The sequence below is a fragment of the Crocodylus siamensis genome, chromosome 2, assembly GCF_052110815.1.
Source record: "Crocodylus siamensis isolate JL-2025a chromosome 2, ASM5211081v1, whole genome shotgun sequence".
NCBI lineage: Eukaryota > Metazoa > Chordata > Crocodylia > Crocodylidae > Crocodylus > Crocodylus siamensis.
Window position 1 is genome coordinate 279,237,823 of NC_143396.1, and position 18,089 is coordinate 279,255,911.

At 42.0% G+C, this 18,089-nt stretch overlaps 1 protein-coding gene across 6 annotated transcripts in view; it reads left to right on the forward strand.

Annotated features, from left to right (window-relative positions):
- Nucleotides 1-11,663, forward strand: part of CEP170B (centrosomal protein 170B) — an 81,199-nt gene extending 69,536 nt beyond the window's left edge. For 4 of the 6 annotated variants that reach the window (XM_090034154.1, XM_090034151.1, XM_090034150.1 and 1 more), the window contains 6 exons: nt 2,520-2,558; nt 3,259-3,402; nt 5,827-5,915; nt 6,551-6,644; nt 7,504-7,555; nt 9,138-11,663. In XM_090034154.1, coding sequence (XP_089890280.1) covers nt 2,520-2,558; nt 3,259-3,402; nt 5,827-5,915; nt 6,551-6,644; nt 7,504-7,555; nt 9,138-9,373 — 654 coding nt within the window. In that variant the 3' untranslated portion in view covers nt 9,374-11,663. The remainder of the gene's footprint in view (nt 1-2,519; nt 2,559-3,258; nt 3,403-5,826; nt 5,916-6,550; nt 6,645-7,503; nt 7,556-9,137) is intronic. The other 2 variants (XM_090034155.1, XM_090034153.1) reach the window with 1 other exon arrangement.
- The last annotated feature ends 6,426 nt before the right edge of the window (nt 11,664-18,089 follow it).

Below are 18,089 nucleotides of genomic sequence, written 5' to 3' on the forward strand. Positions count from 1 at the left end.
GCCTGTTTTTATTTACATGGTAATAGTAAGAGGTGGGGCACTTTGCTGAGATGCTTGACAGACAAGTTCCCTGCGATGAAATCAAAGACAACTGTGAGGTAGATGGGGGGAGGAATAGAACCAAAAAGCCCATTGATGCAGTGGCTGTGCTTAGCAGACATCTTGTGTGATCCAAGGTTTTCATTCATGTTTTTGAAACTTGGTCAAATGGAACAGTTTTGAAGGGGGCCCACGAGACAAAGATCCCTGGTGCCTTGCTGAAAGCCAGCCTTTAAGAAGTGAGGTGCAAGTGAGAGGGTGTCTTACTCTGGAGCCTTTATCATATTAGAAATATTTCCCCCTAATGTCTTGCTAGCTAGATCAGTAGTTCTTCTTTCTCTTTCCCCCAATCAACACTGGAAGCTAAACAAGTTTTTCCCAAGAAAAAGGAAGGATGGAATTTTTTACAAACCCCTCCTGTTATTTTTTTAACCTGCTCTTGTCAGTTCTAGAGAGTGCAAGCAGGAGTCAACTAAAACCCTTTTAAAGACTTTTGACTCACTCCAAATGAGTTTAGATGGTACAACATTCACAACAATGTCAGCAGCTGGCTAGCTAATCATATTGGAAGGCCAGCTATTACAAATGTAGGTGGAGCCAAGCTACATTAGTGGGGAAACAGAGTAAATCAGTGGGATTTTCCAGTGACTTCACTGCAAGGTTGAGGAAGCCATTAATGCTGAATGGCTTGATCTTTGCTTTACATTACTTAGGAGCACTATATGCAGACTCAGGTGGGATTTAATCAAAGTGCATAATATCTGTAGGAAATTGGATTAAAAGTAATAGGCTCATGCCTTGAGAGGTGGGAAGGGGGTGTTGAGCAAGCTTCATGTGCTGCTAAATCCCTGCTGAAATGATTATTTTAGCTTAATGCAAGAAAAGCAAATAAGAGATGTCCAAAGTTCACAAGAGAGGGATGCCAAGCAATGTTAATCAGGAAGTATTTATAAAGCAGCTTCATATTAAATGCTACATGTGAAGGAGCAGACTGGGGCAGAGACACTTTGATAAGCAAGGCAGTATTAAGTGTGTCAGAAATCTGCTTGAGAAAGGACATGGGTAGTAAATGTGTGCAGAAATTGAATTGTACCACAAGGAACCCACTGGCTTATACAAAGGCAAGGGTTGGTAACCTATGGCCCGCAGGTTGCATCCAGCCTGCAGAGCCTTTTGATCCTGCCCATGGACATGGGGCTTTGGTGTAATCGGGCAGCAGGGGCTTTGGCAGCAGTTGCTTTCCCATTGCTAGCATAGGGAAAAACAGCAGCAGTGGGTATAGGGGAGAGCAGCAATGGTAGGTGGTTTCCTTGCACCCATGCAAGGAAGTAATGGCAACAGTGGTGCTCTCCCTGTGTTGAGGTGGTGACAGCAGGCACAGGGAAAAGCAGCACCTCTGTGCACCTGCCAGCCTATCCTCAGTCCTGTTCTCAGCCTTAAAAGGCTGCCTACTGCTGCTAAAAGATACTAATTGGCATCATATAGGCAAGTGGATAGGGAAATGGCAGAGCACAGTGCTTGAGAATTAATCCAGTTTATGCATCTGGGGGTTCTAGGTCCCTAGACATTGACATGATTTATGCTGTGATGGTTCCAAAGAGCTCGTTATCACTGAACTGATCATTTCTACTGTTCTAATGCCCTTGCCACTACCTCTGCCAGCATAAGGCACTGTACGCCTTCAGACTCCTAATAAAGTTCAGCCCTGTGTTGTTCAGTTTTAATCTACAGAAATGTAATATCTTGAATGTTGTGTACGCTTCACCTTGCATGAAACAGTCATGGATGGCAAGTCCTTTGGGAGCTATTAAATAGAATAGTTATCCTTTGACATCCCTAAACCAATGATGGCTAATGCCCAGAAGGGTATGATGGGATGGATCACTCTAGGCAGGCCCCATTCATATCTTGATCTAAAGCTTCTACTACTTGTTGGAGAAAAGATACTGGGCTAGAAAGACCATTGGTCTGATGCACAGTAGCACTTTTTTTCTTATCTCATTCCTTTTGGCTAGTTTATAACCCATGCCTTGCAATGGAAGTATTTGAATACTACCCAAGGCTTAAGCTTCCCCATTTCTTTTAATATCATTCTCGCAAGCTGTATGCTATGCCCACCCAAAAGCCAAAGGCACTGTTTAGAGTCCATGTTCTCTGCTGCCCAGAGTGTTGACTTCAATCAAGGATAGTCCATTTTAGTGTCATCCATTTCTTTTAGATGTAATTGCAGAATGGTCAAAAAAACCATCTCTGAGGAGTTGGTTGGTGAATACATTTTCAGTATGCTACTATGCAAGTTGTTATGCTAGGACTTCCCATGGACGCATGTTGGCACATTTTAACATGCATCCCCTGGAATGCTCCTTTGGAATGCCACCTGCTCTGGTTGATACTGTACACGTGCTTTCTTGGATGATTGCTATCAAAGTCATTCTGTCAGCATTGATTTCTTTGTCCTGTTTGTTTCTGTTTTAACACAGATTGCTCGTAGATCTTTACGGCCGGCATATCCATTTCAGGTGCAATTTTCCATCCCATTCTTTTGTATTGCTGTTTCTTTTTAACAGTGCTGTTTTTCTCTTCACTGTCTCAAAGTTTGTCTAAGTAGCTTGATCCATTTTAACTTAACAGAGTAGTTGTCTTGTGTGTGTGTCTGTGCATATGTGTGTGCCTTCTTTTTACTTTTATTCATTCTATTGTTAAACATTTATCAATTATTTTATTGCTTTAATTTTGCCTTTTCCATATATTGCTTCAGATAGCTTCAGCTTAACTTAAATGCTATTTTTAAGGTTGCATTTAATCTTTCAGAGCATGACCTAGTAAAGTGTAAAATAGACATTGTGAACAGGTCTGACTAGGGAATTATTATTTTTTAGTTCTGTCCTGAATTCATAATAGGCACACATTTTGCTTTTAAGCCCTGGTATTGCAAATCCTGTAATTTTTTTTTTATTATTATTATTTTTTTTTTCCCATGGGAAACTCCCAGGCATGTGCAACTGTTCGTTATATTAAGGCCTAGGTGACTTGCTTCAGAACCCATTCCTGCTTCGGAAGGGTTGGAGCTGGGCAGCTGTCTTTTGGGGCTTTTCTTAATCTGCAGTGCCTTCAGCAACCATCTCTTTGCCCATCTTGTGGGGCTTTTTTCCCCTTTTAAATCTATGCGGTGGGTAACTTTGACTGATTCATTGCTTATTATTGCTTATTATTTTCAAGCTGGTGCAGCACATTCCAGAAGCAAGTCTGAACTACCAGAAGGTGCCTCCGGGGTCAGTGGAACTCAAGGATTTTGATCAAAACATGAATGATAACAGAGAAGAGGATCCTTCAAGAAAAACGAGGACAAGAAATCGAGAGGAGGCAGGGTTTTCTGCTTTAATTACAAGATGGCAAATAATAATACTGAGGTTTCAGCCTATGTATCTGTGTTTTTTAACCTGCCAGAAGAAGTAATTCAAAGAACTCAACCACTCTAGAGCCCCTGACCTTTTGTAGCCATAGAAATATGATTAAAATAATCCCTTATGCAGGGAATATAGGACTCGAAGGAGCCTCCCGAGCTATTGAGTTCAGTTCCAAGCACTTGCAAACAGCTTTTTACACGAGCATTCCTCCAGATAAGTGGTTCTCAGCCTTTTTTGTACCAAGACCCATTTGTAAACATCAATGGCTAGTCCCGACCCAGTGCCCCTCGCTCCCGACCCACTGCGCCCACACCAGGCCTCAGATCCCTAGTTTGTTGGGGCAGGGGGTGGGTGTATAGAGTGGGGCGGGGGTTGTGTGTGGGACATGGGGGCCCCTAAACAGACCCTTGCAGGCTGGAACTCTGCCAGTCTGGAAGGGCAAAGCCACAGTTTCCCACATTTTTCTCCTTTAAAGGAGAATCCATTTTTAAAGTTTGTTCACAGCCCTTTCGTATATTCTTTGGACCCACTTCTGGGTTGAGACCCGTGGGTTGAGAAACGCTGCTCCAGATCACCACTTCCACACACAACTTCACGGGCCAAAACCAGCATCACCAAGAATGCCGTACAACATGCCATCAATAAAAGCAGGGGACACAGCATGGCTAGAGTCCTGCTGCTGCACTGATAGAGAAGTAAGTGGTTTTCGGGATGTGCTTAGAGATGGGGTTCTCAAACTGTGGGTTGCGAGCAACTGCGCGTGCCACCCACTTTCGCTGCTGTGTGGGTGCGCAGGCAGCCCCCACCCCTGGCTCATTGATTGGTTGCCAGAGGCTCACAGCATCTCAAAGTCTGAGAACCCCTGGCTTAGAGGATCTTAGGAAGAGAACCATGTCCCACAGTACAGAGGAAGGCAAAAAAAAATCCCTCAATCCTTGCTACTTTGACCATGGGAGGAGGCTGCGTAAACGTTCGTCTCGTGTGGAATTCTGCTAGGAAAACCTAGGAAGCTCTGGAGTGAGATTTTTAATACTTATTGCTGATTGTGGTGTCTCATTTTTGGGTGCCAACATAACGCCATCTAGAGAGGCCTCCTTTTCAGTGCTATGTGAAAACTGGGCCTTTCTCTTTCAAAACGCCTCAGACTCAGTACCCACAATAAGTTAATCACTTTTGGAAGTCTTGGCCCTGGTAATGGTTTGGTCCCAGTTACTGTTTGTGGCTTGAGATTTTGGGTTTGCTGCCAAACTGAAACTGCTGATGGACCAAGGTACCAGTAAGGGACAGCAGAATCCGGCCCTTCCTACCTAGCTTTTGGGCTAATCTGGTGTGTTCTGCTGCTCCCAACAGAGCATCCCAGTCCCATCTGTTTTCATTCCAGTCTTCAGTGAAACATTACTCCATGTCCTGTCCCCAGCGGTGCTTCCTTGAGGGGTAAAACACAGTGTGAATGGGACATGCTGGTTGCAGACTTATCTAGGGTTGGCAAGCCAGTCAATTGACTGGTCAGGTATTGTCAGTTGACTGCATAATTTTGACTGGTCAAAGATCATAGCAATTTACAAAACAAACTACATTTTTTTTTTGGATTTTTCTTTACAGAAGTATGACTTTTAATTGGATTTTTTTGCCACATTTCATAATGGACAATTTGTGTGTTTCCTGTGTATTATGTGGACCTATTGGCAATTTTTTACAATTTTTGATCAGTGTTTAACTGGTCAATTGACCAAATGTTATTTGATCAATCAAATACCCGACCCTAGACTAATCTGAGGTCATTTGCTTGAACTGTTGCCCCCAAATACATGGGAACCAGTGATATATAACATGCTTCTTGTAGTCTTCTGGCTAGATGTGCTGTGAATGTAGATGGCATAGGCTGATGTAACAAGAATATGAAGCGTTTCTTACTGAGACCATGAATACTGGGTGGTAACCAGACATACTTGTTTCCTAACATAAGGTTGTAGCATTACTTTAACAGCTTTGGTCTCAGAAAACCAACTTGGATTTGATTTACAGTAAAGCTGTAAACTGTTTTGTGTATGGTTTTTAGTTGCTTGTTTTGGCCTTTTAAAAGCATGAGAGGTCTTTGGTTTTAGAAAAAGAGATGCTTACCCAGTTCTGAACCTAGAAACAATTCTGCAGGCCTCTGTTCCTTGACTCCTTAAAATAAAATCTTAGCAGATTAGTGCTAATCCTCTCAGGGAAGTGCTACAGCAAAGCTGTATTCTCCCTCATCTCCCTTTGAACTTTAAATATAGATAAAGCCTCCCTTGGAATTATGTTTTGTCTAAATAGAATAATTTGTCAAAACTGGAATACAAAAACAGTAACTTTGGAGGATATTTTTTCAGTCTCATCTGTTTACGTTTAGGTCATCTTTGACAACCTCATGTTGAACCCAGTGTCGCAATTATCCCATGCAATCCGTGAAAATACAGAAAACCTGGCTGAAAAAATGAAGTAAGTATTTCACCTTGGATTTGAAATGTATGTGTGCTGTGGAGTGAGTGTTAGAAGCGGAGGTGCGGTTGTCTGCATACAGAAAGGGAACAGCACAGGGAGTAGAACTAGAAATATGGCCATTAACTTTCCACTCTCAATCGATTTGTCCTGTAAAACAGTCTGTGCCTTAATTACCAAAGTCCTAATCTGGCTGCCTATAATGCTGCCTGAGGAGGTTGGCAAAAAGCCACACGCTTTTCTGTACGTGACTTGACAACTTAGTCCTGGACAACTGATGACACTTCTAAGTGTGGGCTGCCTCCAGTGGTACATCTTAACTTTGCTTTAAAGAAGTCTCCCCTGTAGAAAGAGGGGAGTACATTCTCCACTCCATTCAATGTACTGTCCCCTGTTCCAATTTCATCAAGAGTGCAGATCATGAAGAATGCATTTTGGGATGCCTTCTTGGGGTCAGATTGTCAGTCCATAGAACAGCCATCAGGTGGGAAATGGTTTGGGGTTGTTTCTGAGTTGCAGTCAAGAGGAAGGTACATCTACTGGGCCCCTTGGCTGTGTTTTGTGTCTGCTTGATACTGTACACATGGCTTGCTTTACTGGCGTTGTCACAAAACGTATGATCTTGTGCGCTTCAGAATTCTCTTTCAGAACTCTGAAAGGACCTGGGAGGAGATGGAGGCCAAAATTAACTCTGAAAATGAAGTGCCAATTTTAAAGACCTCAAACAAGGTAAAGGGTTTAACAAGAAAATAAGGGGCTGAGAGGCTTGCATAGCACAATCCTATGGAATTAGGGATTCTTGAAACAGATGCATGCCTTTATCTTAACAAATTTTCATGGTGTTTCAGTGCCAGAGCCTCTTACACTTTTTTGTCTCAGTTCTTCATCTCAACACCTCGTAAGTGGCACATGATCACAGTTGGGAAAGGCATTCATAAGAAACAAAAGTGGTGAGCTTTGAAGTCAACCAAATGACTTTCCTGGATCGTTAGTCCAAATGTGTACCTTGAACTTTTTCCTTCTTCTGTTTTAAGGTGCGACTGTTAGTTATCCTTGATGCAGGTGGGACATAAGCTTTTACCATCATGTTCTCTTCTTCTATAGAGATTGGGTGCCTGTGACAGAGACACCTAGTTTCACTTAATGGGATTCCCCACAGGAATAATGTGAAGCCTTAAGCATAAGCTTAATGTTAAGCATGTAAATAGTTCAGATGATTCAGAGAAACTATTCGCGCTTAAAGATGCGTGTACATCTTTAAGAGCAGGATCAAAGTGTCTGTACTTGCCAACCCCTTTGTATGACTGGGATCTATATGCCTGGCCAGCAGCTGAAATCCCAAATAAAATAACTCTTAACATTTGTCTGAGCAGCCTGGTAACATTTAGCAAAGTATGGTAGCCCAAACCCAAACAAGCCTTCATACATAGATACAAATTTTATTGTTGTTTGATAATAAAATAACTGAGTTTGAATTTACTTCATTAGAAAAAGGTAAAAAAGGTTAAGTATTACATGTAGACTTGTTGCCTGAGTGAAATGAATATTTGGTTAATTAACTGATCTTCTTGGCTTCTTTCATGTCTAGGAAATCAGTTCTATTCTAAAGGAGTTAAGAAGAGTTCAGAAACAACTTGAAGGTTGGTAATTTACAGTGTTCTCAGTTGGTATCTCATATGTAATTGACTTTTACTAGAATATTCTAAAATCCTTTAACAAGGTTTATTGGTTGGTTTGTCAGTTTAAACTTTCTAAATGTAAAGTAGTCTTATTCAGAGTGTGTACATGTTTGTGTGTGTATGTACAGATTAAGTGGTGGGATTTTTTTCCCTTACTTCAAATGTAAAGAGAAAATTGCTGATTTCTGGTAGTTGGACATGATTGCTGCGGAAACATTTTATTCAGGTCTGTTGCAATTTCACTACAACATGGAGTAAAAAAAAGCTTCTCATCTTTGAAATAGGCAAATGGTTGGCAACACTTCAAGCAATTTGCCATATCTTGGAGTGTTAAGCAAGCGTTTGTGTTGGCTTGAATTGTATATATAAAAATCCATGCTGTAGAGATACAAACATAATCTTGACTGGAGACATAACAAGAACATGTAAAAATCTCTTGATTGATGAATGGTTGGACGCTTGCACTTTCTTGTAGAGGTTCACTGATAAAAGAAAAATTGACATTATTGGGAATCAGCTTTTTTTTGGCTGATGTGGCCGATAATGCTGCCGATTAAATGCACTGTGCATGCACACAGCCAGGCCTGCAGCCCAACAACTTAGAGAGCAGTTCCTGGCTGGTAAGTCTTTAGAGGGAAAGAGGCCTGGGGACAGCAGATGAAGACCCTTGTGGTGAGGGAGGGAGTGGGGCTGGGGCAGGTGCTGCCCAGCTATGGGTGGAGTGGGGGGAAGTAGTGGAGCTGGTGGCTTATCTGGGAGGTGTGGATCCTGCTGCTTTGTGCACCCCAGGGAAACACATGGGGGGGCATGTGCCCCCCGGATCTGTGTGCAGGGCAAGGGTGGGCTGCTTGCTGCAGGCTGGAGCTCAGGAGCTGCACTGGGAACTTCCCAGTGGCTGTGCTTGGGCCAAGTAGGACAGATGGCAGTGGCGCTGGGAGGGGGGCTACGGGTGGGGGGGCTAGAGCCACCTCCGTAGGCCCCCTCCCAGTGCCACCGCTGCCACCCACCTGGCCCAAGCTTGGCCACTGGGAGAAGTGCAGAGCGCGCATGAGTGTGCAATAGCAGCCCGCTCTTCCCCTGCACACAGATCCAGGGGGCATATGCCACCCGTACCGCCCCTGAGGGCACACACAGTGGTGGGAAACGCCCTCCTGTGCCCCCGAACATGCTGCCAGCTGTGTCCCGTGCCCTTCCCTGCCCCAGTTGGGCAGCACCTATCCCAGCCCCAGCCTCACTCCCTCCCTCACCACAGGGGCCTCGATCTGCTCCCCATACCCCTTCCCCACAGCAGATTTACCAGCTGGACATTGATCTCTAAGCTGCTGGGCTGCATACTGGTAATTGGTATCAGCCCAAAAAAATCTTTATCGGTGCTCACCTACTTTCTTGTCCCATTTTCCATTTGGTCCAGGGTTAATTATACAGAAAATGGAGTGCTGTGGCTAAATAAGAATTACCTAGTTTTGAAAGTGAGAATTTTGTCTTTTTAAAAAATTTCCTGAATGTTGCTAATCTCTTTCTCTCTCTTTTCCCTTTTCCACAGTTATAAATGCAATCATTGATCCCACTGGGAACTTGGACGTGGTTGCAAATAACAAAGCATCCTCTGCTGCTAAACAATCTAGTGCTCCTCTGGTCAGGACTGTTAACATGGCTGGGTCTACGCTGGAGACTTTGTCCCCAGTTCAGATGAGAAACTACACTCAGAAATCGAACTGTGCATCTTCTAGCTTGCAGGATTCTAACTTCATTTCAGATGGAAAGAAATATGTGATCTGACACACTATTTTGTATTGCAGTCCTATTGTAATTTACTGTGGCGTTAGTATTGTGTACGAGTGGTTGTGGACAGTTTTTGTGTGGAGCAGTTTAGATTGCTAACACGTTGCACAAAAAAAAAGATCTATGCTGTGTGGGTGAATGGCAAGTCTGTGTATGCCTTTTAATCAAGACTAGCACTGTGGAGCAGCACATATTCAGCATAGAGGCAAGCTATGATTTTGAGAAAGCAACTCACTTCAGTTCTTCTGACGTGCCATAAAAATAACAGGCTTTGTATATCCTCCATTCACTACTGCTGAAGCTCTAAAGTGTTCTTGCATTAGCCTGTTTATAGCGTTGTTTCTGATCGGTTATAATGAAGCTCTTTGAAAAATATATATACCTTTTTTGGTCAACACTACATTTTTTTTAATTGAAACGGTGCATTACAGTTCTGTAGGAATCAACTTGAATATCTTGCTGTGTGATGATGCAGTACAGTTGGTTTCTGTTTTGGTTGTATGGAAAATGTTTTTGGTGATTTTGCAAAAAGAAAACAAAAGAAAAAGGAACCATTTTGAACATATCTGCATCATGCTTTTGATCCAAAAAAGATGGTGGTGGTTTGGTTTGGTTTTGTGCATTGGGAAGGTGTAAGATTAAGTATGATGTTATGGATGCAAAACTATTAATGCAGTTAAAATTTCTGAACATACTTCAGGCACAAAGCTTCAGGTATACAGATGTAGATATAAGAAGGTCAGTTTTTTACAGTTGAGCTTGCCAGAGTCTTATTATTCCAGTACAACTGTGTTGTATTACGGCATTTTTTTTGAAAAAGTAAAAACAAAAAATAAAGTGGGGAATCTTGCATACTGAGCTCCCATCGCTCAGAAATTAGCTAAAGAGCAAGCTGTCTGTGATCAGCCAGTTACTAAGAAAAATATCAGTTCTGATGGCTCATGTAATAAACGTAATCACATAATGGCTGTGAATAAAGTGTTCACACTACAGCACTCCAAAATAATGGCTTAAATATAGCTCTGCCTTTATTACTAGTGTTGTCATAAGATTTTTGTCTCCAGATATGCATGAATACACGTCCTTTTGTTGTATTCTTGAGAACCTATTCAACAGTGTAAAGCAGCAGGTGTTACAGTGTGGCATGGGTCTGTCTGTTTTTTTGTTTTTTTTTTTTTTAAGGATTATTTTGTGGCAGCACTGAGCAGTATATCATAAAAAATGCTTTTCATACCAATCTGTCAGTTGAATTCTGAAGTTCTAAATGGTTAAAAGTCTGTGGTTCTAATGGTTGAAAGGGGGCTTTATTTGGTTTTGGTGGGTTTTTTGGTGGAGGGTGACTTTTGTCAGATTACTTTTTTTTTTTCTTTTTGCTTCCAATTTGAAATCTGGAATCTGGATCTATTAATTCATCTATTCTGATTGATAAACAACAACAACAAAATCGGGTAATTGGGGCAAAAAAAATCTGTCCACATAGTTGTGGAAAGTACATTTACTGATGAAGGTAAGCAGGCTAAAATCTATTATGCCCTCACTCAGTATATTTTTAATAGTGGAAATGGCTTCCCCACTTTAATTGCTTTTGGGTATTGGTGGGGGCGGGGTAGGACAGGGTGGGCCAGCTGAATAGATTTGTTAACTGAGCCTTTTCTGCTAAAAATTTGTAAACCTATATATAAATAAATAAATGAATGAATGAATAAGCAGGGAAGCTCATATGGTGAATATTAGCAAAGGGCACGATTCTGTTCCCAGTGAAGCCAGTTGGAGTATTTCACTCATTTTGGCAGAAGCGGATTCAGTCCATTCTAGTGTCTTCTGCAAGTGCTGACTGAGGGTAAAAAGCACAGTTCTGTGACCAAGTTATCTAACAGAGAGCAAAGCTCATCCGCGAGGCTAGGGATTCAGATAAGTATGCTGGACTTCAGAAGGAGGAGGATGAAGTAAATCATACTTGACAGAATAACAAAGAATTTGGCCTGCATGCATCTCTCTGACTTCCTGTTATGTTGTTGCTGTCTTTTCATTCTGATGTCTCCTTCTGAAATACTTGGCTCTGTCTTTGGCTGATTGTGTAAGTGCTGGTATGGCTCTTAACACATGGGATCCATTAGTTTTCAGGGCCTTCTCAGTTTGGTTCTCAGTCAGTAAGGTGCTAACTCCAGCTTATTGTGAATTGAAGGATCTTAGCAGCTCAAGGGATCATTAGTTTTACTTCTAGACAGATCATTGCTTTTTCACTCATCAGCATCTGGTTTTATTTGTTTTTACTTTCTACCACACTGATCCCCATGTCCATGGCTCTGCTCTGGTGGTTTTTGTTTCTTGACAGGTTATCCTTTATAGAACAATCACTTCTGTTTAGTTTCGCTTGAAACTTTCCAGTTTTTCCTTTCCTGGCTCAGTGGTGCTTGGGTGTTGCTCTTTGCTCTGGTTTGAGGTACTCTACCAGTATCTTCATGCCAAGTGGGTAGACTCATCCAACATGATACCTTTTAAAATGATTGGCAATAAAGATGTAACAATGAGTATAGAAAACACTTTAATTTTGGTGTGCGCGCACGGGAGGAAGCACAATTTGATGTTATTTCACTTTAGCACTTGTTCAGTGCGACAGAACCAATATATAAAACATACCTGTTTCCCGGCAGAGTTCACATTCAAAACTTTTCAAGGTGTTTTAAATGCAATCCTGCTTTGCAGTTGTTTCAATGACGAAATGTAGCTTTTGGTACGAATTACAGAGTGCACCTCACTTTACATTTATCTGCTGCAGTTAAGCCAAAGAGCAAGCCACATAATTGTAAAACGTTGTCTGTTGTTCACTCTTCTAAATGGTACTGTATATGATTATAAAAAAAATAAAAAAAAAGGCCTATGTCCAGTCCTAATGTGACTATCTCAAGCATTTAGTGATTGATTCATGGCCTTGACAGTCAATGGAAAGATCTTCATTGGCTTCAGCAGGCAGTAGGTTAGACTTTCAGTTGGTGGCAAGCTTTCAGTGATTTTGACAGATGTGTCACTTATATGGAAGTTATTTTGGCTGTATGTTGTTTTCATATTTTTTTTATATATATTTGAATAAAAATAATTTAGGCTGGGATTTTAGAAGATGTTCATTTTTTTTTCCTGAATGTTGATGGGGTTCGTTTGATTCCTGTCCTTAGCATCTGGAAAATCCCAGGCCTCATTCTTTTACTCTACTTGAAAACCACGCTTTCTTTGAGATTGTTTTCAGATGTAAAACTCTCTTGTTACTTTGTTGTGATGGAATGAATGTAAATTCCTGAGAGAATGTAGAAATGCTTTGTGAGCAGGCATCCAAGTGTGTCTACACTAACATTATGTTGTGGTCATGCTCTGAATGAAAATAAAGCCTGTATAGTCCTTGAATATTTTAATAAAAAACAAAACCTTACCAAATGTTTACAAACAGCTTACTGAAAAATAGAATCATTAGAAATATTGAAGTGCAAGATGCTTGTTTTTTCTTCTTTTTTTTTTTTGTAGATCACGTTAGATATTTTTGAAATTCAGCAAATAACGTTTTGCAAAATCATTACATAACTTAACCCCCTGTTCACTTCTGATGTGCCCTGTGCTGAATTGTGTGTATCTGACTATCTGCTGTTGTTATGCTGCTGATTCTGCTGTTCTAAACTGTTCACTGGATCATTCCATTTGCATGCTACACAAATGCAAGCCAAGCTGTAGGAGAGTAAAGCTGAAACACATTTGTATAACTTGAATTGATTTGACTGTCTCTCCTTTCTGCACCCTCTTCTTGAAATCTTGTGTACAATTTTGATTAGTTTCTCGCACCATCGTTTCCCCTCTCCTCCTCTTCTTCCACCCCCATTTTTTTTTTAAGGTAATTTATTTTGTTTGGATTATTGGCAGTATCTGTACATTTTGTTCTGAGGTGATATTGTGGATGTCTTTAAAGAAATAAATTGTTATTTTATATAATTTTATCATAAAGTTGCTCTAATAAATCATTCTTTTATCATGTGACAAATATGATTCTGGGTTTTTTTAATATTAACTCTGTGAGAGAGAAAATTGTTTGGAGAACTAAACTATTAATCTTCTGCTGTAACAAGAAAGATCATAATGCAATTAGATTCATACCTGTTGATCTCGTAGAGCCTAGTTTAATAGCACAGGGTTTCCTGCAGGGATACTCAGGTGCAGGGACAGCAACCTGAAAAAAAAAAGGACCCTCTTGTACTTAAACCTTTATAAATCTAAATATTTGGGTTCACGCTGAAGTTTGGAGTACCTGATTCATTGTCTATAACTAACAATGGCATATTTAGGGTTTAAATAGCACCTGATTTGACATGCCTCACTATTTAACCATAATTTCTTTTCATACTCAAATTCTGTAGTCTTCTCTTGGAGTCCTGAGTGTTGTTTCCTCCTCTGCAATCTCTCTAAGGAGCTCCAGAAGTTTACACTGCGCACATCATTGCAGAAGTGGGACTCTGTTCTGGGTTCCTCTGTTCCATCCCAACTCGTAACCAAACAGCCTAAGGCAGCATGCAAAGCTGATGAAACTGGTAGTAGATAATGCAAAGCTGATGAAACTGGTAGTAGATAATCCCAGTGATGAATCGAAATACTGCAAAGTCAGTCATTTTTGTTTTCATTTTTTTCACAGCCTGATGGAAGGCCCAGCTGAAACCCGCCAGAGTCCCAGTAGTCTTTGGACCGGGCCCTTGAAAAGTAGAAGTGTGATGTTTAGAGCCCTAGACCATAAGTTTAGCTTTTCCTGTTAGTAATGGGGGTGGGTTTTCATTTTCCTTATGTTTGCAGCATTTTTTATGATTTCACAGGCTCTTTTGGAGCAATGCATCTAACACACTTTTACAGACACAGCCCCCACAGTCTCTAAAATGCAGCACTGATTTTTGTCTTTCCTGTGTTGTCTCTGCACCTTTACAATAGGCCTGCTGCTCCTCACTACATATCAGTTGACCCTTTAACCCTTTTGTCTGTCCTTTCCTATCTCACAGGCAATGAAGCTAAATGGTAGGAATTCACTTCTGCTCCATTTTTGGGTAAATTGCCTTAGTTTCATTTCTACTTGTCGTGGAATAGAATCAGACAAATGAAAGCAAAACTGTGAAACTCTTTCCCCTTACAATGATATAATTGTTTTTCTCTGTTCATGCCCACTGGACAATTATTGTACATGTTAAAGTGCAAAGAGCCCTTTCAAACCAACTGTGCAACCATTTCATTTATTTTTTTCATTGGCTGAGTAAAAATAATAATCTTTCAGGATTTTATGGCCTGCATAAGACATTTGTGTGCCTGATTCTTCATTCTCTTACAGGAGTAGCTCAATGGCATTGGGAATTACTCTCATTGGCAAGGACTTCTGATTTGAGTCCTGACTTTCGAACTTAATTTCCTAAACTAAGCAGCGATGTCTGACTTTGAACTCACTTTTTTTTTTTTTTTTTAACAGAAATGCAATTTACAAAAAGGCCTCGTATTGCTTATATGGAGTCCTTCATATGATCATTAAAAATTAGGTTTGGAAGGGACCTCCAGAAGTCATCTATCCATCTTCCTACTCAAAGCAGGACCATCCCCAACTAGATCATCCCAGCCAAGGCTTTGTCTACCCATGTCTTAAAAACTGCCAAGGATGGAGGTTCCACAACCTGTTCCAGTGCCTTACTATCCTCCCGGTGAGAGAGATTTTCCTAATATCTAACCTAAAATTCTTGTGCTGCCACTTTAGTTCATTGCTCCTTGTTCTGTCATCTGCCGCCCCTGAGAGAAGAGAGACATACCTGAAATGCTGCTATAAAGAAGATGGAGGAAAAGAAGGATGGAGATGGAGAAACATTGTTTCCCTAGCTGCTAGGAGCAGGATGCATGGCAAAGAGTGTGAGTTCTGGCAAAGCAGGTGAATCTCGGGGAAAGCTCCTGAACTGTTCGAGCAGTAGGGCAGTGAAACAAGCTACCTGGGGAAATTATGGAGGTTTTCAAAGGGGCCTAGGCACCTACCTAAGATGGTTTAAGAAAAGTGAATCTGTGCAGGGGATTGTTGAGGTCCCTGCATCTAGAATATATTTAAAGCAAAAAGATGATGCCACGTGCAGCTATAGTATTCCCTCCCCTTTTACAAGCGGTGTCTTTCTTGATATTAATTTGAAAAAATAAATGTAGTTCTTGCCAAAGGAGCAATCAAACAGCAGGGTAGGGGTCAGCTGCCCTATGGCCCGTTGCTCAGATCTGGCCCACAGACCCAGTGGGCTTTTGTGGGGCTTCAGCAGCTTTTCAGCAGTAGGGGACTTTGGTGCAGTCCAGCAGCACGTGGTTTTGCCCATGTTACCAGATTTGCCCGCTACTTTGGGGTGTGCTCATTTATCAGGGCTAGGGTCTTGGTAATTCTATCAATGTGCTGCTTGTGTTACTTGTGTTTCTATGTGGAGCTGTATCTCTCCCTTCTGCAAGCCCTCACCCCACCAATGGAGCTACCTTGCAGGACTCAGTTCAGTGGGGCTGGGTTCCTCCAGTCCCCAAATCAGTCATACACACAAACACACCCGGATTAACATGCCACGCCTGACCTGGCTGGGTTGATCAGCATGGACAGGCTGACTGACACCTTCATATACCAAGAATCAGTTCATCAGAGCAACAATAAACTACAATCAGACACAAGCGCACAGTTAAACAGAAGACCTCTGAATCTGGCTGGGTGTCCAGATGACACCCTCATGGGCCAGCATTCAGTTCATTAGGGCGCATCTGAGCCAAACTGGGTCAATCAGCCTGTACAAGCTGATCCCCTTATGTGTTTCGCACTCAGCATGTCCCAATCTTTTAGCCTTTCGATGAGCAGACCCCACAGTATTTCTGGGCTTCACAGGGATCTTTAGCTTAGGTAAAAGGGGCGTTGCTGCAGAGCAAGTGGGGAAAGAGAAGTAAAGAAGGCAAAATATACCCAATTACCACCAGCTTGACTATAAAAGTTATTTATTGCTAAGTAGATGAAATACATATATATACTAGTAGTAATAGACATGCAAAGGAAAAACAAACACAAACAGTCACAGTATACCCTGGTTTCACTAAGTATTCGGGGAAACTTAGCTCAAGCTTAACTAATACAGTTCAAGTTCAGAAATCTCTGCTTAGAGAGAGAGAGAGAAGAGAAGAGAGGGAGAGAGCTGGGATCTCACCAGTCCAAGGCACTCAGGTTGCAAAGCCGACAGGTCCAAGTTCTCAGCATGATCCTTGAAGGGAGATGATCTGCCTCCTTCAGCCTCTCCAGAAGAAAGCGAGTGGTGTCAGCACACACACTGCTGCTTCTTTTTCAGATTTTTATGCCCCCAGTTCAGCTTCTTTCAAGCATTCTCAATAGTGTAAATCAAATTGTCTTCTCTATTGACAAGGGGTTATCTGCTTGGAACATCTCAGGAACTTGATTGATACTCAGGAAACATCTACTTGGAGCCAGCTTGACATTCCTATGGATAGCACATATACTTGATGGGATATCTCCTGGTGTCTTCAGAAACAATAGATTTTAGCATCAGCGTTTTGGATTTTTACTTGCCGTGAACAAGTCTCAGCTTAGCATGACTTTTCTAGATCTTAGTATAGTCTTTTAACAGACTTAAGGCACTTATTGGAGTGTTTATAACCGGTTGTGGAGAGGCCTTCCAGCAGTCGTCTCGGGAAAAATATGACAACACTTGTGGACAGGGCTCCAATGGGCTGGACGCTGTGATGAACCCTGTACCATTGTTCAAATGTTGCCCATACCCCCTCTGACTCGGTCTATTGCCTCAGCATTTCTTAACCCGGCAACCGAGTTGTAGCCAATTAAGTTTACATCGGCCTCCCATAGTGGGACCGGGGAACGTACGGCCCAAGATGCCTAGTAAACTTACTCTTGCTTAAAGGTGTGTGTGGGGGGGGAGGAAAAGTCCTTGGTAAATCCAGATTAGAACTGGTCTGATAAATGCTGAGCTGGGTGTGCGGGTTGATGAGCATTTGGAGCACAGCTTCCCCATCATGCAGTGCTTCCCTGCTTCGCTGATCCCAGAATTCACTGGAGTCTCTGCTTCAGGCTTTCTGTTCTCCATCTCTCATGTAAATGAATGGTCATCTGTTCCCATCTCAGTTGCAAATGAGACCTAGGGCAGTTGTTTCACTTTTGTCCCCCTTATCTGGAGGGTTTTAGGTGTGTGTCTCACTGCATCTGAATCAGCTTCTGTTTATGGGGGGTGATTCTTTGTGAGTCAGATGGTCTGTGTCCTGTGTCAGGGGTCCCCAAGAACATGGAGCTGACAGGTAACACCCATGCCACGGCCTGTGGCAGTGGCAGCAGTCAGCTCCTACCCACTGCTAGAAAATATTGCTGACCATTGCTGTGAGGTTTTTGCTCTGGAATCCCATCCCTTCCCCCCCAAGTCCCCTATACACACCATGGCAGAAATAACAGCTATATCATAATCGCTTTTGCACTCAGGAGAGAATTTGCCCATGCCAGCTAGGCAACCATGAATGTAGCTGCCACTGCAAACCCATGAGGGAAAAGCTCTACAGGCCTAAAGTGCAGCTTTGTCTGTCCATGCTAGCACTGGTGCTGCTATATTTGGGGATGCTGCTCACTCGGTAAATTTAGACTGCAATTTCTGGGGTTTTTTTTACACACCCTCTGCTAGCTGGCCTGACA